Source organism: Hesperophylax consimilis, chromosome 15 (assembly GCF_061612785.1).
Source record: "Hesperophylax consimilis isolate HC1 chromosome 15, BYU_Hcon_1.0, whole genome shotgun sequence".
NCBI classification, from domain to species: domain Eukaryota; kingdom Metazoa; phylum Arthropoda; class Insecta; order Trichoptera; family Limnephilidae; genus Hesperophylax; species Hesperophylax consimilis.
This window is the reverse complement of record NC_142850.1, coordinates 16,585,776-16,613,045: the sequence shown is the minus strand read 5'-3', so window position 1 is coordinate 16,613,045 and position 27,270 is coordinate 16,585,776. Positions and strand designations below refer to the sequence as shown.

Sequence of the window (27,270 nt, the reverse complement as noted above, 5' to 3'; positions counted from 1 at the left end):
GCAAATTATATTTACAAATAACATTGGATACTATTTTAATATTATTTTGTCAGAACAATCTCAGTGGAGGAGTGGCCAGTTTCTCACCTCAGTTTTGTAAAGTTCGATGGTACGAGGCATCGGCAGGTGTTCATGGGCACAAAGTACCCCAGTTGGGGAGCCACGGGAGCCCCGCACGGGGGGGACAGGGAGCCCCCGCACGAGGGCGACCGTTCCCGGAAATCCCGGTACATATTACTGTCTACGTAGTTCATAGCGAAGAACATTAGAACAACCGTAGAACCAAGGAACGATGTTAAACTTATTTTTGGGACAGTTCTGATAGTATTGTGTTCAAGGTGCAAGAGATTTATTAGATATTATTTTTGGCTTGGTCGCACTCAATTTATATGAAGATTATATTGTATGGGTGCATTTCACTTGGATTTAGATCACTAGTTGGTTTGAGTGCATTTATAGTAACTGAAATAAAAGTTCTTTCTTGACTTATTCCAGAACTAGTTTAATCTTAGTTTCTAGTAAATTTAATTAGTTGGTCTGATTATTATGATGATAGCAACAGAATGGATTTTTTTGGTTTACAGTTTGTGTAAAATTAACAAGTCACTTTTTAAATAATCTAATCTTACAAAGTAACACATAACAATTGACAATACCTTACGTTACATAACATCTTTAGTGCGTAGTATAATGGTAAGTTATGTTTACATTAAGATTAAACTCATTTGATGAATTTTTTTATGTTCCTTTTAACTATTATTTGTTGTTTAAATATATATGTATATGCAATCACTCTTCAAAAAATATTGGGATTTTATAATAGGACTTTTATATTTATTTTGCAAATCTAACATCCTCTATAAAACAAATTATTTTTACACGTATTTTTCACAAAACGTACGTTATTGTTAAAGTATTTCTCATAATATGTCAATATTGTGACAAATAACTGTCCATAAGTACGGAGAGATATTTTCTAAATTAAAAAAAAAATTCCATTGACAACAGTATGAATTACTTCACAATATTCACTCTGACAACAATATAACTGGCAGTATTTACTAGTATAATAGATAAGATGTTCTGATGCCTTCACTGACTTCACTCTACTCACTACAGCGGCGAACAAGTGGCCTGGCAGACAGATAATAAGGCTAATGCTACAAGTGATAATGAAATTGGCAAACTTCTTATCGAATATTAATATTGCATAATCGCATTGGTAAATAGATAGAGAGAAGTGGAATCTTACAAAAACTTGACTGTAAAGCATGAAACCTGTTCAATTTATAGAGATTTTTCAAAAATATTTTCATATAATCCTTTATTTTCTATTATGTAAGTATAAGTGGATGATGCTTGGTGATAAGGGTAGAGAACTCTAGTGCCTTCGAAGGCAGAACAGCCTACTTTAAAAAATAATGTAGTACTAACTTTGAATTAGAATTATAAAATAATATTCTGTACGAAAGCCGTAATAAATTGCCAACAAGTGAAGCAGCAAAACGTTTGATTGTATCAATTTCGGGGACTTATACAGAAGAATGAAAATTAACATTTGTCAGGCAGTTTTTCCTTTCGTAGTAATAAATTTATTTTAATAATTTATACAAAAAGCCGCGATCCCTTGATGCCTTAATTCAAGTGCAATGGAAAATTTTATTAAAATAAAAAAAATCAGATATAAGTTGATGACCATGTGACAATTAGCAGTAATATACCTTATATTTACCACATCACGCATAATATTTGTACTGGTAATCTAAATACAATTACGAGTGTATTAATCGTTAACCCATGGATTAAAGACTCATTCTAAGATTATATGGGTTTTTTTTATAAAAATACAACAGAAGAAAATACAGAGACTTCGGCCGGTTTCAGAATGATTTTTATTACGAATTCATTCAAGACATACACCTATCGTGTGATAAAAATGTCGTAAGGGAAATTCAATACGAAAAAAGAAATCATGTATGCGGTGCGGGTATATTACATCGATGGTCTGTGGTCTGTAAATCTCAGACGCCCGGAGCCGAGAGCATAGTCGTTGATATCAACACCTTTGACCAGCATTCGGATGCCATACAACTCGGGAACCTAGCACAGCTCAGGGGAATCATTCAATCACTGGCCTCTAAAATGTCACACGATTTTATAACACAGAGGGGTTAGAGATTTATTTTACGGAGATTTATTTACTATGTTGTACCTATTCATAATATTCGTCGACAATGCAGAGTAAAGAAGTCGCGTAATCCACAAATATGTCTAGCTGAGATAGTTGCCTTTAACACCTCAGGCTAATTTGTTCGGTTTTGGGAACAAACGGCCATTACGCATAGAGTCAATTTGTTCGCTTTTCGGAACAGCTCATATGGGCTCATACAAATCGTTGTGGTCTCCCTTACCGTCATATTTAGAAATATGAACTAAACGGCGTTAGAAATAGAAAGCACAAAGCTATCCAAATATAGGAATTAACCACAGAAAAATTTAAATGTACACCTCTATGAAAGTAATGGTTCCGAGTGCGTCAATTTTTTATTACTTATTTTTATATGAAACGACAAACAAGTGAAGTGGCAGTAATGTTTATAATACATTTGTTTAATAAAATATGTGTTTTTTTCGTTGTCAGTAATTTTAGTTCAGTGTTTAGACGAAAAAACGTAAGGCGAGCCATTTTTAAAACTTTTTAATGTTTTATTTCAAAATTATATTTATAATAAAATTTGAGAGCGTATTTCACCACCTTTCAAAAACAGCATTAAGTTTTCGGATAAGTTCAGATATATTCCATTTATTTGGATTTTATTGAGTAGCTAGCGGAAATACACCGACTTAAGAAATATAACGGTCAATATGACAAAGGCCTGAAGCATTAAAATTTTAAAATACGGAGGTGGTTCAAATAAAAAGTGCAAAAAGTAGAATTTACGGTGAAATTACAATTTTTTAGTGATTTATCCACTTTTATTTGATGAAAAGTAATCAATCATTTAAAGCCCCATCCAATTGTTAACTTTATTTGTTTTTTTTTTGTGGGTTACACCAGTTTGGCATGACATTACATGTAGATTCAACTTTGTTTTAAGTTACGCGATATTGTTTTTGTTTGTACAATCATATTTTGACTGCGGATGTTATATGTTAGATAATGTTACTCCACACTTTGTCAATCTGTTCCGATGCGGATGAAAATCCACAGTCATATCTCTAAAATCTCCTAATTACAAATAATATACTAGATATTAGGAAACTATTCATTAAAAAGATCATTCAAATAAACTGCATAAAATCCTCACCATGCCACGTAACTCACCCACATAACACAAGGGCAAAATCACAGAATCAACTTCAAGTGCCAAAAATTATTTCAACCTTTGCCAAAAAGCACGAATCCTTCCTAGCACCTTACATTTTCAATACCTTCCTAAAAGAAACCACTTACTGCAACACTCATAAACACCCAAACAGTTTACTTAAACATTTCAACACATGGTTACTACATAAAAAAGGGCATGCATCAGCAAATTTCTAGCAATCCCTTCTTAGTCTAATTCTCATTCCTTATTTACAAACATGTGTTATTTACATTTATAGTGATTTACTCTTTCTTATTAAAACTGATTATGTTTTACGCATGCCTAGTTTATCAATACCTAATACTGTTGTTTAAACTATTTTTTGATATGTTATTATTATGAGATTTAGACGCTACCATTTTGTAAATTTAAAGTTCCTACGAAATTCCTGTTTTTATGTAACTATATATGGAATGCTCCATGTATATATTGAAATATATATTTGTATAAATGTATGTGTATGTGTAAGCAAATATATGTACCCGCCTCAGAACAGAAATCTTCTAGTGAGGCGGGTTACTTTCATATTTGTTATATTGATCTGTTATTGCAATAAACGCCCGGGTTTCCGGCAATTAATAAAAAAAAATATCATACTTTTCTGACTCTTGACATGACCTGATATTTGATTCCCCTGATCGAGCCATGTCTTCCCGTGGCTTCATCTATTTCTTCTTCCATTCACTTGAATGTCATATATCCTCCTGACACTCTTTCTTCGTTCATTCGCTTTACACGTCAAAACCACCCAAGCGAACCCTGAACTCATTCGGAACTCAATTCGGCCGTATATGGTTTTTACACAAATGCTACTCAGGGATTTTGTTTCTTTTATAAAATTGATTAATACTATGTGTGTACCGTTCGCCATAATAGTCATGAAATACATTACCTATCTGAGCAATAGCAATGGATGATCACGCCAATACCTACAACACCAATCAAGCTACATCACCATGTCATCGCCGATCAATAAAAAATAGAACTAGTAATAAATATATCATTGTGGGTCAATAACACAATTAAAAAAATATACATTGTACATACTTGGCTACTTAGACTCGTGGATTGCTCTTAAGGTTCCCCTTACAAGATTACCGAGTTCAAAACAACGATAATAAACAAACCGTGTATGCGTAAAACAGACGCAATATGGTAGCCCATTAAGAAAATTAATGACAACAAATATCGCATTTAGTTCTATAATGGTAGAGGAGTTAAAGAATGGCACTCCCACATCCATTGGGATACGTTGATGGTCGTGTTTGAAAGTTGGAAGTCCCCGTTAGTATTGGACCGGTGCCAAGCGAATTGTGTTGAATCAACCGAGAGATAATGTATTCAATCAGCGGAGAGGTCTTCGATGGAGCAATGTTATGATAAGTTGTAAGACCGAGGGGTTTGCTTTATTTCCCAGCGGTCTGTGCGGTCAATGGAAAGTCGTCTGCCACAGAAGAAATAATAAGAACATACTGCACTGTGGACTATTTGTATTACACAAAATAGAAGGTTTGGTCACTTTTGTGACCCAAAATCAAGCAGGGAATCAATTCTTGTGAGTTCTGAGAAATCTCCCATTTTCACGCTGCTTATATAATACGTGGTTACACAAATAATACGGAAAAGAAATACGTTAGTCATGGAAAAACAAAGAAGAAGCGAAACACACAAGCGACTTAAACACAAACTATTGTCATATCACGTATTGAGAAATTCTGCACTTCATATAAACGAGAAAAACTAACATAAAATAGTAAAATAACTGACCTTGTTTACAAAAGCAGAAAATATAATAAATCGGGTGCCAAATAAGTAGAATAGTTCAATAAAAATAAATTGATTATGTGGTAAAACATTGACCTCGTTTGATAGATTATATACCTACGAGTATATTCTAATTGCGTTGATTGTGTTGTAGATAAGAATACATTATCCATTATTTTTATTTGAGGCAGGGTATTAGATAGATCATGCGTCGGCAATGATCCGCGGCTGAACTACTGAAGCGCGGTATTAACTCTGAGCTAGTCTAATTTAACGCATCAGGATCGGGTCTGTGAGCGGTCACGATTAGAATATAATACCTCCTTCGCTTTATGCCTTCCTGGAATGGACCTTATTCCACGGTCAAAGGAATGCTTCGTGCATTAAAAGCAAAGCACGACGGACTCTCCAGAATTAGTATGGGCATTGGAACGAATTAGAACGGTTTAGTATAATATAAAAACGTCAACTGCGGCTTGCTGCGTTCCTGGCATTTTTTGTGAGACAAACTCAACAGCGCACATTCTTGGATGATCTGAATTCGCGGTTCTTTGTGAAATCCCAGAAAAATAAAGGAGTTCAAGAAACTCGCTCAATAGTTAATTAGTATCATCTATTCAAAGCCTTCACAGCAATTGAATAAATAAAAATAAAAACATCCTTAAAATCGTGCTGACAAATATTTTGCAGTTGACCTAGTTATGCAATTTCTCAAGTGTACCTAATTAAAATGACTAGCCAGCAGTACAATATTAAATCGAAATGTCACAACGAATTAATCAACTATGGTGGTACCAATACAAAGCCTTAAATGAAGGTTTCTGGGAAATGCACGCTGAAAACTTTTTGTTTGTGTGAATTATAGGAGGACCACGTGTCATTCAATTAGACTTCTGACAAAGCACATCACCATTTGGGAAGTTTTAATCATATTTGTTTTTATCTGCGATTAAAGACGAAATTTTCCCTCAAGAAGCATAGGGGCTTTCTTTAAAAATTGAGGACCACTAGAAGAGTTAGGGAAAAATTGTCCCACCGAAAGGTAAGAACGCATTTAATTCCCTTTCAGAAAACATCAGACTTAATGGCCCATGGCCCGTGGACCATCAAGGTCGGATGGAAGCGACGGCGACCTATTAATAATAGAATACACACCTACGAAGAGAAGAAACCTTGCTCTGCTGATTGTCTTTCACATTATTAGAATATCACGGCACTATTAAAAGAATCTGTTCGAACAACATTCCTACTTTTTTAACAACATTCTTTCCTTATGTACCTATGTTTCTGACTAAATAACAATCTGTCGCATTTAACATAAATCCTGTATGATGATAATTTCTGTAAGAAAATTATAATTTCATTACACACGGTGTCCGGAAACTGGTGAATCACATTTGGAGTCGATTTCGAAGTATAACATTATTTGATATCAGCTTTTGTATTCGAGCAAATCGAGCCAGAACTTGATATATTACCTTAACTCGAAGGGAATATCAGCGGATTGATATCTTTTAAAGTACGTCGAAGAGTAGACCCGACTCCAAAAGTTTTTTTAACCCTTTAGTTGCCGAAAAAAATGGAAAAGGAAAAAATACTAATAAAGCGAAAAAAATAAGTTTTTTCGGTTCTCCATGTTGTGCAGATTTACTAGTTTCCCGCTTGACTACGAGTTTCCGGACACCGTGTACATGTATTTATTTTAATTATCTAAAACTTTAGGACCAATACATTGCAAAGGCGGACTTTTTTAAATCCAAAAAATATAGTTAACATAATATTTATACATATTAAGGTACTTTTTATATATACAAACACATTACAATAATTTACAAATGTAGATATTTCGAGGCCGAGTGCGAAAAAATTATACTTTTTTAACGAAACTGCCCAACTCAATTTAGAAATTATTTCTCGTGTTTGAGTTGATAAAGCATTTAACTTTTCAGTTTTATCGTGCTTTTAAAGTTCTTGAAGGGCACGTGGAAACTAAGCATATTATGTAGGTATGTCATCAATTTTATATTTAGGCTTAGTTCTCTAGCCGCGTTAGCTATCATTTTCAGTCGACAAATTAATACACCTAGATATTAAATAATGTATTTTATCTCCTATAATATATTTTTTTACATATATCAAGAAAAATTAGATCATGTTTATCTTTCTCATTTCACAGCATGCGTCAGCGAAACTGAGTTTATAATGCCTCGTTTCATATAGTGCAAACATTATTAATTTAAAGAATTTTGATTATTTTTAAAACTCCCCGGCACTGTAATGCGCTTACATCTGTAGTAGGTACATTGCAGCTGTGGGATCTCTTCGGTAATTCATTATCGTGAAAACAATAGCAGAGCAACAAACGCATAAGGTAGGCGACACATTACGCTATACGCATCACGGCTTGGCCTATTTCAACATATCGCTCGCCATACACTACCAATGGCAATGTATTGCGAGCGATAGGACAAGCCACAAAAATATAGCGAGGTCTGTCACAAGCATTAAGGCGATGCCATACGTAGTAACGAAAAATCACGTGTTTTTGGTTTGAAAATTTGGTCGCCTAGAAATGTTTCAGATGCTTTAATTAAATACTGCGAGTAGAATACATCTTGGCCTTTGAAATAAACGAGTATTTTTTAGATAAGTCTTTTTATAAGCCCAGAAAAAAATAATGTAAAGGCCTATGAAAACTGCTTTAAAGTTCAAAATCTCCTACTTACGAACCCATTTTCGGTTATGATTTTATTGTATAATGTGGCAAATTAAGTTATTTATAAAATGATCGAAAAAAATTAAATATTTATGCCTGAACATCTACAAAATAAAATAAAAGGTACTTTTTGGCTATGTTTTTTTCTTGCATAAATCAAAACAGGCGGATGGTGTTAAGCAGGAATTTAAACCTTATCGCCATCTACGTAAGGGTTGTTATTGATAGCGGCTCAATTATACAAATAAGTTTTCTTTTGCGTTAATATGCAGGGTGTTAAGGGACGCACTTGACTTACTTACCAGTGATTCCTGACATTATTTGGAATAAAAATTGTAATTGAAATTTTGATCTCTAGTGACTTTTGGATGTTTTCGATGGTCAGAGAGTCATTATTTTAAGTTTATCACGCGAGAGAAATCGTTTTTTGCCATAACGATAAATTTACAGGTCTTATTGATAAAATATTGATTTAAGAATATTTTATCGATTTGCCTTGATAATATATCATGACCATACAAAGAATTTTCGATACAATGCAAAAATATTCGGATTTTCATGGATATGTGTTCCGACATCATGATAATATATTCGTAATTTACTAAAAGTTTATAAGGAAACCTATTAATTCATTCGTTAAGGGCCTGCAATCCCGTTTTTAACCAGATTACGAATAATTCGAAGAGATTGTTAATAAATTAGCAATAGGTACTCATTTTTCTTCCTGTGGTCTTACACCAGAGCAATGAGAGTCTCTTTCACCTACGATAATTCATTATTATAATATTATTTTATAATTTGGGATTTTACTCGAGTCCAGAAGCCGCTGAGAGTGGAATTCTTTTTTTTTATTAAAATATTCTGCACAAGATTTTAAAACCGCAAGGGCCAGTGCAACTACGGCATCTCCATTTGAGATTTGATCTCATTTCTCCGTCAGTCGGGTAAATTAAAAATTAAAGGAATATGCCCGTATAACCGGAGCATACAATGACCGTGCTATAACCGAGCGGGACATTATGGGAAATGTACGGATCAACTTCTTTGTTCCTTTCCCGTAATAAGTGGCTCGGTCATAGCACGGTCATGGCATATGCTCCGGTTCTGACGGGCAGACTCCTTTAGGTGCCCTAAAAGGGCGACTGCGCAGTAGGTCTCTACGCCACTGTATTTAAGTCCCAATACCATCATGTAGGCAAGTAGTGAGATGAACCACCACACACACAACTCATATAGTCACACGTCAAATTAAATATAATAATATAGTGCAGTCTCCGGTCTGCGGTACAGTTAGTTATAAGCAACAACTGAGCCGGATGATATGTGACTTCGAGAAAATTACACATCAATCGGAAGTAGTAATTTGCCTTGACCTGAGACGTATTGATTGGGCATCAATTAGTTTGCTTAAATACGGGTGGTGAATGGTGAATCATGAGACAGAAGGTAGGTTTCTCTAACTACCAACCAAAAACTTAGTGCCCACCGAAAGTAAAGTGTACCTCACTACGAAAAATAATATAAAAAAGACTAATTTCAGTCGACTTTCGAAATTTAAGTGTATGTTTCAAAATTGGAACTGATTGTGTGAAGAATTCAGACAAGCGACAGTAAAATTGTTTTAATTGGCGTTTTCAAAATGAAAGTGATTTGACGAGAATTTCCGGGATTTTCACGGCTCTGCGCTAAAACATTATTATTAAAAAAAAAAAAAACAATATATTTTCGGTCGTGTATACGTAACATTCTACAATTCAAGAATAAATAATTCTCATTATATTTTCAGTAATTACATTGTTGTGGATTGGTGGGTCCCGCGTTGTGCGCCAGTGTTGTGAATTGGAGCGCCAGTGTTGTGGATTTGTTCGTCCCACGTTGTGAATTTGAGGGGGTTTACATAGGCTTCGGCAATCAGCTCAGCGTAGAGATTAGAGAAACTAATTCATTCAGGAAGGGTCGGCCATCTGGCCTTTATGCGGGGGACTATTCCAACAATTCAGACCACACTTCTCTCGTCAAATGAAACTCCAATTGGGATTATAGGTGTATGTACTGTCATCTGATAGACGTCTGAACCAGCATACCTTTTTTATACTAATTGCACTAATTAGAAGTCGTCCGGAGATTACTGAGTATAAAGAAAGCATTTCTTAAATTCATAGTTGTCAGCTATATTCACGGCACGCCCCTGGTACGTAGGTTACCTGTCAGAAATTCTTACAAAAACGGATCATCGCTCAAGCACCGTTACAATATCGTATGCGAGTAATAAGGTAAGATGTATGTAATTATATGATATTTGGCTAAGTATGGTAAAAAATGCAGATTAAAGACTGTAGAGGTAATGATATTATTTGAGATTTTCACGGCCAAAAGTATTATCGTGATTATTTTTTGGGTTGTTTTGCGGTTCCTCCTTATCTAGCTAACGTTTTGGACAGCATTACAGTGTCCCTCATCAGGGCAGAAGTGTCTGATGCCTGAAAGAGTTGTGAAATTTTTCTTGAGGGAATTTGACAGTTTCAGTTGCTTTTACACATCAGAGGCAGAGGTGTCTGATTCCTGATGATGGACACTGTAACGCTGTCCGAAACGTTGGCTAAAGAAGGACGAAGCGCAACACGGCATAATAACCAAAAAATAATCAAGTTGCAGAGGTAATAGTCAAAACTTTACTACTTGCCTTCGAAAAACAAACAAAATTATATAAGGTGACACTGTATATGAATATACAGATAATAGAACAATCAAATCACGTGTAAAAGCAACTGAAACTATCAAATGACCTTCAAAGTTCTGGCGTCTTGAAAATCGCAAAACTCTTTCTCTATGGAATTTTTAGAAAAAAATTAACTATTTTCAGGTAGAATGATAATTTCCGTTGTGAGCAAAGGATGTTTAAAAATACAAAAATATTAGTCGCAATATTATTGGTTATATATGTTTTATCAAGAATTATTGTTCAACTGGCTGACGTGTACACGGCGTTTACCTGGAGATATATGGTTCCATGATATTTCATCAAAATGATAACTATACCACACCTTTGAAAAGTGAAATAGAGTCATTAAAAGTGATGAAACAAAACTAGGTTAAATAGTTACCTATGTAACCTATTTAACCTAGTTTTTGTTTCATCACTTTTTGTAGGTGTGTTGAACTGTCATTTTGATGAGATATCGAGATATACATATACCATGGCGGACTTTTCTGTAAGCATTTTCAAGATACACAAATCCGTAGTACATTATTTTGATGTATCTCATAAGGTTTAGCCAGCATTAGCAATGTAAGCGCTCGAAAATATTTGTTTTACGACATGATTACAAAACATCGACTTTTCTCTACTTTCTATAAATATAATAATAATAATATTTGGCTAATTTATATAGCGCCGTTTTCGTGAGAAATCACCTCAAGGGCGCTGTACAAATATATTTCTTAAATAGTTAGAACTACTGACTTATCTCTAAGACTTATATCTAGTGACTTACGACTAAGGCCTATAACTACTATCTTAACGACATATATACGAGTATTTACATATTTAGCAACTTACAACTGAAATTAATATTAACAATCTAATCTTACTAACGCCAGAAGAAGAAGGAAGTTCCATTATTTATTTATTTATATATATATACGCCTAAAAAGGCTTTTACATAGAAGGGATACATGATGCAGTACAATAAGAGAATATGTATTATACAGGAGATATTGACAGTAAATAGATGTAATCCATTTTAAGGAAGGAAAAAAAATAACACAAAGTAAAAAAGAAATTACATCAACATTACATATAAAACAAATCATTAAAACTAATTTACCAAATCTACTCTAATTTGTAGGATTCAACAAAGTGTTGATGTAGAAAATAAATCAATAACACCCCCATACTTGTTGCCCAGATCATGCATCCTATTGGTCAGTGAGTGTGTCTGATAGTTGGTCGAGTATGTATTACAGAAGAATGTTATATTTTGCCTTGTATTCCTAGTCGGCACATGAAGTTTAATAGTGGCAAGGATGGCAGGACTATCAATTAAGTTATTAATGACTCTGTGTAACACAACCAGGTCTGAAATAATTCTCCTGTCAGACAGTGTTATTAGATGCAATTGATTCATCAAACTGACATAATTAATGTAATCAATTATTATTATATTAGGGTGTATTATTGTTAGCTGGATATATATGTTAAATGAATGAAATTAATGAATAAAATCAATCGTCAATCTTAAACGCATTTAGATGATTCATCTGCCAACAATTAAACCGATTGACTTATATGCGTGTTTTATATATATAAACCTTCCGGAAGAAATTCTCTAAATGATATGAGAAAAAAAATATAGAGAGTAAAAACCCTATCAAAATCCATTGGGTAGTTTAGAAGAACTAAGCGCACAAACAGACATACGCGGATAGCGACTTTGTTGTATAATTTTTAGAGGTAAGATTTTTTTTGGAAAGATTGAATCTTATACGAAATCTAGTATCACTAGTACCATCCTACTACATTAAAAGAATGTATTCAACTATTTTCTCTGAAGTTATTTTTGGAAGAATGGTCATTATATTTTGTTATTATTCACTCAATTCAGTTTTGAGAACGGTTTTGCTCGATACGCGCAGCAGCAGTAGTAGTTAGAAGTTATACATACGGATGACACGTTTCTACTAAAATAACCCGATTTGTCTACGAGAGGAAGAGGACGTTTCGGTTGGAGTCGGTCAGTCGGGGTATTCCTGAGCTATTCCAAAGCGACTATTCCTCACACAAAATACCCAGTCAATGAGAACAAGAGCATCACCACCCGAATTACATCTCCAACTGATAGATAGTGTTATAAAATACCGCGACCAATAATGTAGCACCGTATTGGGTTGCATCCTGTGGCGGAAATAATAAATTAATTACCTACCAGTCATTTCTACCTGACTTCACTTTCAGACATCATTTTTAAGTAAAATTAATTGAATTTCGATGTTGTTTTATTGAATTAATCAATGAATAAATGAATGTCTGAATAAATGAATGAACAAATTAATGAATGAAATGAAATTTGAAAGTGGGAATAAGCCCACTTCCCGACATTCGATCGAGCTGATAGACTCATTGTCGATGACAATGCATTTTATCAACATTAGGTGACACTCATGCACACACAAGCATTTATCTGAAATTGGATGACATTACAAAAAATTACAGCAGTTAATATACGAAATAATTCTCGGTACCATTCAATCAGGATTTTTCTCAAGTGATAGCGAGATTCACAGATTTTAGTAAGTCTTTGGGGAGGAAGGTTTAATCCTCAGTCAAACCATTTTTTAAATATGAAACAATAATAAATACAGCGCCCTTGAGTTGATTTTGCACAAAAACGGCGCTATACAAGTCATCCAATTATTATTATTATTATGGTAAAATAAAATAAAATAATGATAAAAGTGATATATTTTTTAGTAACATGGATGTTTCAAAGCACCGTGGCTCTTGTCTGAATTGATATTCGACCATTAAAATACTAGCGTTGACCTATTAATTCCAGATATAAAATTCTGTACAAATTTCATTACATCACTCACGGTTTTAGTTTTAAGCTGCGTCAGGTAAAAACGGAGAATATTTTTTACACTTTTTAAAAGGAAGCTACAAGCCAAAAATGTGTATATTCTTGGTATACCTTATATCGTAGGTAAAAGGTATTAAAATCGCTTGACAAACGGAGTCTAGAAGCGTTCGATTTCAAGAAAAGAACTGATTTTTACTTATTTTGTAAATAATTTTATAAGAAAGCAAAAAAGTTAATCAAGTGAAACTGTCACAGATAATCTTAGCTATAATACTGTATTTTTTAAAGTGGTTTCCTTTATGCGTTCATACATTTCTATTGAAAAAATATTTGTGTAGTAGTTTGCATTTATATTTTTTATTTAGTAATTTATTTTTTTATTTGTATTCTACTCAAGCGAAGCGATAGGAAAACCTTCAATTTAACTAAAGCATATTTTTTGGTTTTCATAATGTACACCAATTCGTTATAAAGATTAATCAAAATAGTGATTTGGCATTAAGCTTCGCCTTAATGGCGAGCACAATGTGATGTAACCTATAAAGCTTCGTTCTTTTCTCTTGGATGCGCCTTTACGTTGGCATAAAAAGGGGTTCTGGATGAGAGATTAATATTTGAATACTATTTAATTTATCTACAAATACGGTAGTCAAGTCGAAGTTCAACAATCAAATTCCTAAATGTGGGTCTTATTTGACAGCCATGTCAGCGTCAATCTAGCGCGGATTAAATTAATCAACAATCAGACAAGATACTGGATTACATTACTTAAAAAGATAAAACATCCATTATATTAATAAAGCTTAGCCGTAAGAGTATGCGAGTCCCAATAAACATTATAATCTCCAACAACACACACACTAATAATTAGTTCTGTTTATCATCAGTTCTACCTTCCATGCATTGCAATTTGTGATAATACTAGTCGATTAACTAAGATACATACATGGTTACTTTTACGACCAATTGTATTAAACTTTACACGTCGTTAAAACAACATAAACATTGTAAAGGAAGTACGCTAGCACAATAATTGAGAGCAATCGGCCGAATCTGTTTAAATTTGAATAGATACTACTTTTACAAAGACGTCTACTACTTTCTCCGTGTAGATTCAATTATACTATTTATACTAATGATATTAGTACAGAAATTGTGTTCAAACGGAGCGAATCGAGCATTGACTGTTAGGCAGACATAGGCCCGGTATAATCAGTCTGTCCGCATCCTCGCTAAGTACGACATTACTCGCCCAAATTTTAGCAGGCTAAATAGGTCGCTCCTTGATTATAATAGTTCATTTTTTAGACGTCAAGGCGCTAGCAGTAACACACTTCAAATCTGATTTAAATTGCCTGATTTTATCAGTATGGATATTCATAGAGCGATGAAGTATGTTGATGTTATTAATTGATAATCAATCTAAAATAGTCTGGTAAGGTATTATAGGAGTGATTTTCCAACGTCAGCAGGACAGTTATTTTTTCAGCGGTTAGTTCGTCATAATTTCGACTCCATAATATTTGAAATTAGTATCCTCGCATACCGTTCTGATTACAGAGGGGAACTTTATTAAAATTCAACTCGTAAATTAAACACGTTTTAAAATAAACTGCCGTCGTTGACATTTTGAAAGTTCGCAATCTGGCGATGACAGTAGAAAGTTTAGATATACCACTCATGTGGACTAGTACATTCCTCTATTAAAATCACAGACAATACGTGTATTATTGATATTATCATTATCGGCTTACGAACTATAAACGGATTACGTTCCAAGCCGCGCTAAGCTCGACATTGCAGCCGAGCCAAGCTTAAAATCAACTAATATACCGGGCCATAGCGTAGTTCAGTTTGCACCAAATCGACAAACAGAATTTAGTAATTACAGTTTACTTGTTTTAACGAAGTTGTTTAGAATCATACTACATATTTACCTAAATGTTTTTTTTCTTTATTTTAGTTACGAGAGTTTTAGATTATCAAAACATAAGAACAGGTATAATACATTTGTTACACTTTTTTTACGTTTGTTACGTAATTCTGCTTCATTATATCTAAGTTTAAATTAATTAAGTGCTTAGTATTACATTTATAAATAAACTTTATTGCCAACATATGGTTAATTGGCATCCTCTTCTGCCCATTATATTAGTATTAGGACTGTTTATGTATATTAAACAATTTCTAAACACATCTTACTAATTAGATTCTTAAACGCCCGTTCAACGTTGGTGTGGTAGACCTGCCTTGAGCCTGGTTTAAGACCGTTTTAACCGAACAAACGCCGTGGTAACACAACATCTTACTAATTAGATTCTTAAACGCCCGTTCAACGTTGGTGTGGTAAACCTGCCTTGAGCCTTGTTTAAGACCGTTTTAACCGAACAAACGCCGTGGTAATAAGTCAAGTTTTTCACTGTTCTGACCTTATACGTCGCGTCATATTTTACAACATTTTTTTAAGTAATGCTGTTATTGTTTATATGTAAAGGTTCATAGAAAAGATGATGAATAAAAACTTTTCAATTCGCGGTGTTTGAATTAAAATTGAATAATGTAAAATTTAAACAGAATACATAATAATGGCACGAGTACGGCGTGGATAAATTGATGCTTGGAAATAATGCATTGAAAGTGTGGGCAAACGAAATATTACAGATCAGAGATCAAACAATGGAAAAAGTGAAAATTGTGGGTGGAGTAATTTTAATATATAAAACTGCTCGTACGTAATCCAAGCTTGTTAATTTGATTGTGTATCAGGATACAATGCAAAGTATGGCATATCTACAATAAATTTTCATCAAACTGCTTGACAGATTTTCGCAGAATACCAAATATTATATGACATCCAAAGGGTAAGTTAGGGGTGATATTAAAAAAAACTCCTTGTTGTCTATTGCTTGTAATGAATTAAAGTTTTAAAAATCGAAGGATTCGTTTTTTTAATGAACGGTTCGGGTACGATTCAAGCGAGACATTCGTTGAGAGACACGTTTTGATGTCTAAAACAAATGGAGCGATGATTTCGAAGTAGCGTCCTCGTTAATATTAGAGTTTTCATTTTCTGTCGACATTCAAATAGACATTATTCGAACGACTGAGTCGAAACACATTCGTTTAATAAAACGTTTCGAAATCGTTCTCTTCGATTATCAAAACAACATGCACATCACTACCAGGACAAACGGAGGTATTAATCTTTGCATGAAAGAGTTTTGCATTTCGTACGGTAGTGACACAGCATTTTCGTTACATTCTACGCATGATTTTGTTATTGACAAATAGTTGATTCAATAAATCATCGGCTCACTGACTCTGGGGAAAACTCAAGTAATTGCATGAAGGACAAAATAGTAAGTTAGATGGTTGTAAAATATATGGTTAGCAAAACCAAACAAACTAGTGAAACTTAATATATTAGATTCTCAAGATGAACGTTGTGATTTATTTATTTATTGCATCTCACTATGCATAAATCACTTTTTTCTTATAAAAATTAACCTCACTAGGACTAAGCCTGTATCGAGTATAACAATTTACATTTGAGTGAAGCAAACATAGAGTAACGCAAACATAAAGTAAGACTACTCACAAACACAAAATGTTTCAAAAAGAAAGAAACAAAAATGTAAAAAATTCATCAGAGTTATCAGATTGCATTTATAATGTTATCAATCGCCTAAACCTAATACCATAAAAAAACTTGAACATAATAAATATGTTTGTGCATACAAAATAAACACCACTCATTCTATGTTATTTTACACAAAGTTTTATCAACATTTTATTAATCCCCACAAACTGCACAACATCCTTCACTATGTAAAAAAAGTAATGACTTCAATGTTTCAGAAAAGCTACCATTCATGATTGCAAATATCATCATAAAAACACTCGCAAGTCACAGTCACCAAGTCCACTTCTCCGCGAATAGTCTCGGGCGTCGCGACGCCTTCCCTTCGAGCGGGGAAAACCGACGGCAAGCACCGGCGTGCGGCGTCGCGCTGTAACTGACTTGAGTGAAAAGCTTAGCTCACTAAGCGCCGTCGCCGTCTCGGTGGGTTTATATTAGACTTAGACGCTAGACATTACGCGTGCGGTGAGGGTAATTTATTGCTGAAAAAATGCGTGTTACTGCTTTATTTACATAAACACGGCAATTCTTAAGGCGGTTTACTAAAAACGATGTGTGTTTTTTTTTAAAGGAGCTTATTTTTGGACGCTAAATATAAACGTGCGTAAGATGAATGATCATCAGTCACATTCAATCGACAGCTGGATGGAGATAAAACGATCGTCTTTAACTACTGTCATGGGCAATCTAAACAACTCAATGTGGCATGGCCGAACTAAAAGACCATCACTTTTTGATTAAAAATAAATAAAAACAATTCCAGGGTAAAGAATAATTGTTTTTTTGGACTTAGGTAGCAGAGTTTTGCCCGCGACGCCTGTTTGTGAATCCGATGCATTGGACCGCTCGACCAATAATGTTTTAAGTGGCACGTACCCACGTATTGGGACATATTAAGAAAAAGAGGAGAGGAAGGTGGGGCAGCACATGCTTATTCAGATCTGGTAAACAAACTTAGCTAAAGCCATTTTAGCAACGATACGATTCTAGATAATAGTGGTCTATGACAATGACGATAATGGGAGACTATCCTTCTCAGGAAGGAACCGTAAAAATATTACATAAATAGACAGACATTTGCACTTCTCTAGTTTTGAACCAAATGAGAGCCAAAATTATTTTTTTATTTACAATGATTCTTATTAACATAATAATAGTTCATAATGTTTTCCCGATTGTGATTTTTATTTACAATGATTCTTTTTAACATAATAATAGTTCATAATGTTTTCCCCATTGGGATTTTTATTTACAATGATTCTTATTAACATAATAATAGTTCATAATATTTTCCCCACTGGGATTTCCCGTGCTGGGGAATTCATTTTACATTTTCTCTATTATATTTAATTTTATTCAATTTACATTATAATATCCAATATTAGTTAGGATGTGTGCTACAATTTTCTGTATTTCTTAATACTTAACGTGAATCTAAGAGCTAACATAGTTGGTTTTTAGTTTACTTATATTACTTGTATATTACATAGGTTGCCTCACTTCAATCAGTCTGTCTTTGGTTGCAATATTCTATCGATTTTGTGGCTCCCTGTGTCCCAGATCCATTGTTTTATGAATGTTTTGAATATATTGATATTGTAAGGTTTTTAATGAGAGTGGTAATTTGTCGTAGGAGAGGTAATTGTTTGTAGGAGAGTGGTAATCTGTTGTGAAGTTTTCTCTGTCCAAATGTTGTGTTCGTTTGTTTTTGTTGAATTTATGTTAGGTATGGTTGTTAATAGATCAAGTGTATTATTTTTGTGAGCAATAAGTATGGTTTTGGCATAGAGTTGTTGGCCGCTCTACCGTCGGAGAGCTCGTCGTTTTATTTTAAACAGACATGAGTTACAATGCGAATTGATCCTTCATGACGAAAATTAACATGTAAAAGAGAAAAATAAATAAATTGAGTAAAGTAGAAAATATTGAAAAAACATGTAGGTACTAAAAAAAATCACGTACAAGAATTCAAAACCAAAACTAAATAGCATATTCTATCAATTAAACCTAAAATAATAATTACGCATGCAGTGCGTATCAAGATCAACAGTTGGAATGGTATCAAAATGTCGCTGCCACCGCAACCTGTACTTGATGACAAGATTCACAATGTTCAAGTAAAAATAAAGCGCTAATTCCGTTCACGATTCGCTCCCATTTCATGAACGTGTCTGGCGAAAAGTCGCGATCTGTAATCAGTAATCAGTATGCAATGCAGTGTCGGGATATAAGAAAGCACCCCCAATATTGTTAATATTAAGATGGTCACACTTATGTAATTGCAACACCGGCCGCTCGGGTCGCCGAACGTTCCAGCGGACACGCCGGCGACCGCAGCGCCACTCTGTTTTCGAGCGTCTTAGGATTAACACTTTGCTTACAAATGTTAAACGTACCTTCATTAAATAAATAATTAAACGTGGAAATTTCTTTTACTTCTCCGAGTCGATAGCCCCGCTACTACAGGTAAGTATCCGTGGCTATCCCAAGCCGCATAACTTCTTCCACAACTGGTGACCTTCGACTTTGAAATATCGCATTTGTAAATTCATTCGCCATTTTCTATTTCGCGAAACACGTGTTAGTTCGACGTGAACGACCTCGAAAACAGAGTCCTGGGACAAATTTGGTAAGCACCTTTTCATTTTTAATTTAAAACATTTAAATTCTAGTAAAAATTTAATAAATCCCAGTATTTTTTTGTAGAAATTATATTCAATCATATGTGTTTGCACCACGGGTAGCTCTGCAATTACCCGCTTTACAATTCTGAATACCCACTGAATTCATTCTACGTCTGTATATCCACGGCGTATAAAAATAAAATAAATCGAACAACAAGCCCTTCTTCTGTTGTAAACTGTGACATTTTCGTAATTTGAACTAAAGGCGTGTTACCCTCTATTTCAGCTAAAACTGACGCAACTTGTGGAAACTTCCACACCTTTCACATCATCATTCATGAGCCGAGATCTTCCACATCTGGCCTACGAGGAGATCTCAAACTACATCTTCCACAATCTGTCCACAACGGGTAACCTCTTCCACAACTGGTCTTCCACATCATCGATCTACCAGCCGTCTCCAGCCCAGATCCAACCTGCAACGGACGACCTCGGAAACCTGATCAACGTTTCCATCCATCGTCAACATCCATGATCCCGCCACGTAAATTTCACATTTTTTGTCATTATCTGTGTTCAAATATTCTTACAAAACATTAATTTCTCACACAAATTTCGATTGAAATTTAGCGTAACGTATTGTCACATAGAAATCAAATTCTTGCTTGAGATGCTGAAAAATAATATGTCACATGGTATTTGCAATTCTTGTAACAAAAGTGTACAATAATGTTACATTCTATGTTCACAAACAACAATATTAATCTCATGTAAAATTTATTTAAATTTATTTAAATTCATTTCGCATTTTACGAAAAAGGTTTGCGTCTAGAATATTTTTTTTTTTTGGGCAAAACTTGAAGAATACTCACATAGATGTCGGCAATCTATTTTTTTTTTAATTTCTAGCATTATTCTAAATTTTTATAACCTGTAGGATTTGCCATACTATTGTCTTCAGTGCTAGTCCGATTTATGTTGAAATGACCTCGGAAAAGAACAACTATACGTCAAGCACATCATCAAGTGAACATCAAGATCAGGCAGCTAAAAATATTCGCACCAACATGGAACATATCGACAATTCAAGCTCCGCAACAACGATTAATTATGTCTCGGTTAGACTACCACCGTGCTGGAGAGAAAACATCTCACTATGGTTTGTGCAAGCTGAAGCACAGTTCATCAACTCGCGTATCAAGGATGATTTCACCAAATATAATATCATCATCGCAGCGTTGGACACACAAACACTACAATGCGTGAGCGACGTAGTGATGCAACCACCTACCTCAGAAAAATACATCAATCTGAAAGCAGCACTTATAGATCGACTTCAAGACTCTGCTGAAAAACGCCTCACTAGATTACTGACCGGCATTCAACTGGAAGACAGGAAGCCTACCGGCCTATTACGTCACATGCTTGAACTCGCAGGACCTACCTTGGCAGACAGCGCAATAGTACGCACCTTATGGTTACAACGCCTACCTCAACATGTGCAAGCAATCCTTTCAGCTCTTCCGGACAACGACATCAATCAACTTGCCACAGCTGCAGACAAAATCTTAGATGTGTACCAATCTACCGACTGCAGCGCTGTTGATGACAACAATAAAGCAAACACCTCTCGTCACAAGCCGCATGAAACCTTCCACATCTGAAAAACAAAACTTCTTCATATACAGATGAACTTTCCTGACTGCTACAACTTCAACAACAAAACGCCGCACTTTCGCAGGAAGTTTCACAGCTACGCATGGCGAGAAATGAACCACTCATGACCCGGTTCACGCAACTCATCTCCCAATTGGAATCGAGAGGGAAAATCAGGCAGATCAACGTCAGACGTACATCAAATATTTTTTTCTACAAAACAAATAAAAAGCTTACCCTTCAAACAACAACTCAAATCAATCAACAATCAGCCGTCAACAATTTAAGAGAAAAGCAAGTAATAACCTCCGCATCTTCACCGACCAAATCACACAGCCGTCAACAATTTGAGAAACGCAAGCAATAACTCGCGCATCTTCATCGACCAAATCAGCCGTCAACCAGCCTTCAACAATTTGAGAGAAACGCAAGCAACAACCCGCGCAGCTTTACCGCGCGAAGGACGATATTCCCAGCTCTGCTAATGGACTCATCGGGACAACACTGTAGCGCCCTGGCAACCGCCCCGGACCAGCGCTACATCGGACCTGAACGCCCTGGCTCCTGCAATCGGACCAGCGCTTCATCCAAGCACCACGACCACCACGAGGATACGCGACATCCTCACTGGTCTAAACAGCACCCGCCCAACCGCCTACAAGGTCAACTGTACCTTCGGCATCCTGTCAGCACCGGAGTGAAGAACCATGTTCTTCCCCAGCGCCTGACCATCACCGAGTCCGGTCAACAGCGTCCGACGTCGACTCACTGACTCACGCACGACCAGCAAACCACCGCACGCATCCGGGGAATTCAATATCTGTCACACATCATCTCTCATCACGACTACCGCATATCACCTTCAAGCTAATGGCCAAGTTGAAAACCTCTCTTATGGCAAGTAGAGACCTAAACTGGCAATGAAGGTCCTCACAAGGCAGAAGAGCGCGACGACAAAACATTTGTCACCTCACTATGGACACACCTGCCGCTATCACACCTGGAACCAAGAAAACAACTCGCTCAGGTCGGCAAGTACATTCTCCAAAACGATTTGGATCGGAATACGCACAAAAAGACACTTCTATTGGCATTTCATTTTTTTTCTACAACTCATGATAGAAATTAATTACCAAATTCCGCCTAGCTTTCTCTTACAAACCTTATTCTTGAAATACATATTTTTCTTAAAAAACGGCAAACCAAACAATATTAAATTTACATATTTTTGATGGAAATTTGACTTTAGTATTGTTTGTTATCAAATAATTATAATTATAATTTATTATGTATTCACGAGTGTGAAACATTTTCATTACGATGAACACAAATCATCTTGTAAACTGCATAACTCATGCACCTTAAAACGTATAACAATTATACAATAACTCTATGCTCGGATGAAAACTTTTCACCACTTAATAGCATTTATATATGCATTGCTACTCAATTATTAGCATCAACCGTCATCACAAGTGTGATCGACTACCAATAATAATGAGCATAGTTCATTTATTTTTTTGCAAGCATATTAGTGAAAACTTTTCACCGCTTAATAGCATTTATATATGCATTGCTACGCGATTAATTGCATCAACCGTCATCACAAGTGTGATCGACTACCAATATAATGAGCATAGTTCATTTATTTTTTTTGCAACCATATTATCGAAAACTTCTGTTATTTAATGTTTTATTATTATTTTTTTCTCATGCAATAACAGTAAACAGCTGATGATGTATTACTTTCCTAACTAAGGAACATTAACCCACTTTGTTCATACGTATGTAAATAAACATGGTTATTCGACTTTTTGTCTTCAAAAAACACATATTTACATACTGATGACAGACGTGTTGCATAGTTAATGTAAAATTATCAATTCACCGCTACAGATTAGCGTAACATATTAGATTTCTAATACCATAATGAACACCTTACTAAGGTTACCTTAAACATGTACTTCTTTAATTAAGACAACTGTATTATTTATGCTTATGTTACTCTATACTCTAGTTATAGTTCTCTTGACATATATTGTTGGTCAAACAAATATTTTTATATAATAATTTAATGACCCGCGCTACATTGTACGCACTCTGCATAAAAATCAAGCAGTTACACTGAACATAGTTCTACTTGCAAATTTCACGATTTATACAGTGAAACCACAAACTGGAATCAAACTTGGATTTCCATGCACTACAAAGTAATAAACAATGCTCCGAACAACTAGTTCGTCGATGCACCTGACACCGCAAACGCGGTATATTAGCAAACTTTTAGTTTTAAGTTACTTTGTAAATAAATTAAGACTGCAAACACTCATTGTAATTAAAAACTTAGCAATAACACCTATAGTTATTATAAGTAATCTTAACTAGTAAATACTGTATTAGAATTAAGTTCTCTTGCTGACCAATATGTTGCTTCTTATATCCCAACTCCTTTAGTATGTCGTGGACACTGGAGGGGAGGCTGTCGGGATATAAGAAAGCACCCCCAATATTGTTAATATTAAGATGGTCACACTTATGTAATTGCAACACCGGCCGCTCGGGTCGCCGAACGTTCCAGCGGACACGCCGGCGACCGCAGCGCCACTCTGTTTTCGAGCGTCTTAGGATTAACACTTTGCTTACAAATGTTAAACGTACCTTCATTAAATAAATAATTAAACGTGGAAATTTCTTTTACTTCTCCGAGTCGATAGCCCCGCTACTACAGGTAAGTATCCGTGGCTATCCCAAGCCGCATAACTTCTTCCACAGCAGTATGCACGCGCACGGGACAGCGACAAGAAACATACAACAAACTAGGAAGGAAAACTGAAATATTGCAATCGAGATGCATATTATTAGGTCAACAGACTAATAAATAAAATAAATTCTTTTTCGTACTATGTGAAGAAACATTCATTATTTAAAACGTTAATAATATCACCACAGAACGCTATGCTTTAAAAACAAATAAAATAATAAATATTTAACTAAGCAAGTCAAAATAATTCCGTAAGTAAAACGATCAGTTTCTCCAAACACTATAATATTTTGCGGATTTTATTTGGCTTGAAGGATGCCTCTCTTTTACTGGGTATGTTGGTGAAATGTGTTCATTTTTTTAAACAAGGGTTAGTAATAAACAAGTTTATATACAATGGTTGCAATAAACTGAAATTATCAGAAATAATAAATAAAAAAAGTTTGAGTATGTGTATATTCCAAAGATATTAGAAGAACCTAATATCTTTGGTATATTCGTTTGCTAAACTACATATATGTAGGTGAGGTTTTGCAAGTTTGCTATGCTACATAATCTGTTTTGAACGATGAAATTGAAATAGGTCCTTGCTTATTTCGGTACCAATATGAAAAGAATTAAGAGGAAGCTACAAGCCAAAAATGTGTATATTCTTGGGATACCTTATATTGTTAGTAATAGGCATTAAAATCGCTTGACAAGCGGAGTCTAGAAACGTTCGATTTCAGATTTTGTAAATAATTTTATAAGAAAGCAAAAAAGTTAATCAAGTGAAACTGTCACAGATAAGCTTAGCCATAATACTGAATTTTTAAAAAGTTGTTTCCTTTACGCGTTCATAGATTTCTATTGAAAAAATATTTTTTTTAATAGTTAACATTTATATTTTTTATGGAGTATTTTTTAATTTTATTTGTATTCTACTCAAGCGAAACGATAGGAAAACCTTCAATTTATCTAAAAAATATTTTTTGATATTCATAATGTACACCAATTAATTATAAAGATTAATCAAAATAGTGATTTAGCATTAAGCTTCGCCTCAAGTAAAAACGCCATCTGCAGTGCGTGTTTGTACGCGGTTTGGCGTTTTCAGCTATATCAAAACCGCTGCGTTTAATCGCAGCGCTGGGAGTTCACAATAGTCGAGCTCACAGAGTTACATCAAAATGAAACAATGCTATCACTTCAATAAAATAAAATACTCATAGATTAAGTTGTGAAATACGGTAAGACAGACAGACGGTTCTTGGAATAAATCAGATGGCAGAAAACACAACCGAATGGCGGAAGTTTCTTAAATCGTTTCACAGTCGCAAAAACAACATTTTTTTATTCTCTGTGCATGTCTTATAACTTCTGATATAATTAGATATATTGTAAAAGGTATCTTTTGTATGCATTTACAATGCACCGTGATTTAAATGTTAAATTGGAATCTCAGATATTGCCAAGTTCGAGGCCACATCTCTTTTACGTGATTGTCTACATTCAACATTGGCTACGAGCCACAGAAATAAATCGGTTCAAAATTACCCCAATGCGCATAATAATGAATAGATAATTGTGCCAAGAACAAGTCTTACCCAAAGGTAACTTACTTCCAGATTGACCAAGACTTGGTGATGCACCAACCAGACTACTGGTTGAGCCTTCTCGTGCATATATTACCTACAACATTTCAGGACAGAACACTGAATGATTTTCAGTAGTGAATTTTTGGAACACTACACAATCTTGCTGACGCAATTTCAATTATTGGACGACCCATTTCTTTCAGATTGCGTAGGCGAGATGTTAGATGAATAAAACTGATAAAACTACATCAAACTAAAAAAATAAAGTAAAAACGTTTTGAATTTAAAAAAAAACTATTTATTTAATACAACTATACAGGGTGTATCGGCACGTACCCGACAAACTTTAACCAGCTATTCCTTAGCACATTTGGAGTAAAAAAATTATTATTCATATTTTCACCACATGTCACCACTGTTTTATCCTTTGTCAAAGTTTGAAAACCCACCTGGCAATATTTGATTCGAGTTTCGTTGAATAATATACGTACGTACCTACATTAGCGCGCTTTTACGATCACAACGAAATGGCATGGCACTATTCGTCTAATTTTTAGCGATCATTATTTAGTGTGTATGAAAGAGCGAACACGCTCTTTTAGGCTGGCCGCATACATACGTTTTCCGTATTCGATTTCCGAAATCGTTTTCCGTATTCGGAATTCCGTGAGACTAGCGCAAACGTTCGTTTTTCTTCATTCGGAATGTATAAACGTCAGTACCAGTGTTGCCAACAAGGGCGATATATCGCCATTGAGGCTACTCAGAGCGAGAATCGGCGCCGAAAAAATCTAAAAGGCGACTGGTCGCCAATTAAGCTACTTCAAAAACATCAATTTTAAACATGTCCCGAAATTCTCTAGCCACCCCCCCCCCCCCACGAAATTTTTATTTTCACGTAAAAACATCAATTTTAAACATGTCCCACCTAACAGCAAATTCGGCTACTTAACGGTACCTTATGTATGAGAAACGGCGATATTAGGTCAAGATCCGTTGGCAACACTGAATTACTGAACGGAAATTTCCGAACGTTTGCGTCGGCACAGTCAAAATGTATGCAAGAGCTGCGTTCCACATGACGTAATTAGGTTTTTTCCATTCGGTTTCTCCGAACGCGCCGGTTTGCATTCGGAACGTGCGTAAGGAATTTGTTCCGTTCGTAACTAAAACGAACGAGTGCGGCAGTTAATGTATTTTCTACTGATTCCGTGCATTCGGATGTTCGAATACGGAAAACGAATTCGGAAATCGAATACGGAAAACGTATGTATGCGGCCAGCCTAACACACTTGCTAACAGCTGTTGAACACGAGAAACAATGCCAATGACAGTGACGGAGTGTGGATTTTTTTATCATTTTTTATTTTAATTGAAAAAAAAAGTTTCCGGACAGCAAAGTGCCCATAACATTTTTTACTCCAAATGTGCTAAGGAATAGCTGGTTAAAGTTTGTCGGGTACGTGCCGATACACCCTGTATATTTTTTTACAATGAACAAAAATTACTTCACATTAAACTGTATTAAATAATAAAATCATATGGAGTAATAAAATATTTTAATAATAAAAACATTAAAATGATA

General features: G+C 34.9%; 1 protein-coding gene across 7 annotated transcripts in view; it reads right to left on the bottom strand.

Annotated features, from left to right (window-relative positions):
• Nucleotides 1–27,270, bottom strand: part of pyd (zonula occludens-like protein polychaetoid) — a 251,726-nt gene that overhangs the window by 150,635 nt on the left and 73,821 nt on the right. Inside the window, exon 1 of one of the 7 annotated variants that reach the window (XM_089640261.1) lies at nucleotides 88–681. The exons of the other annotated variants lie outside the window; for them this stretch is intronic. Within the exon in view, the coding sequence (XP_089496387.1) occupies nucleotides 88–266 (179 nt within the window). The 5' untranslated portion in view covers nucleotides 267–681. Of the gene's footprint in view, nucleotides 1–87; nucleotides 682–27,270 lie in introns of those variants that run through there. 7 annotated transcript variants of the gene reach the window in all.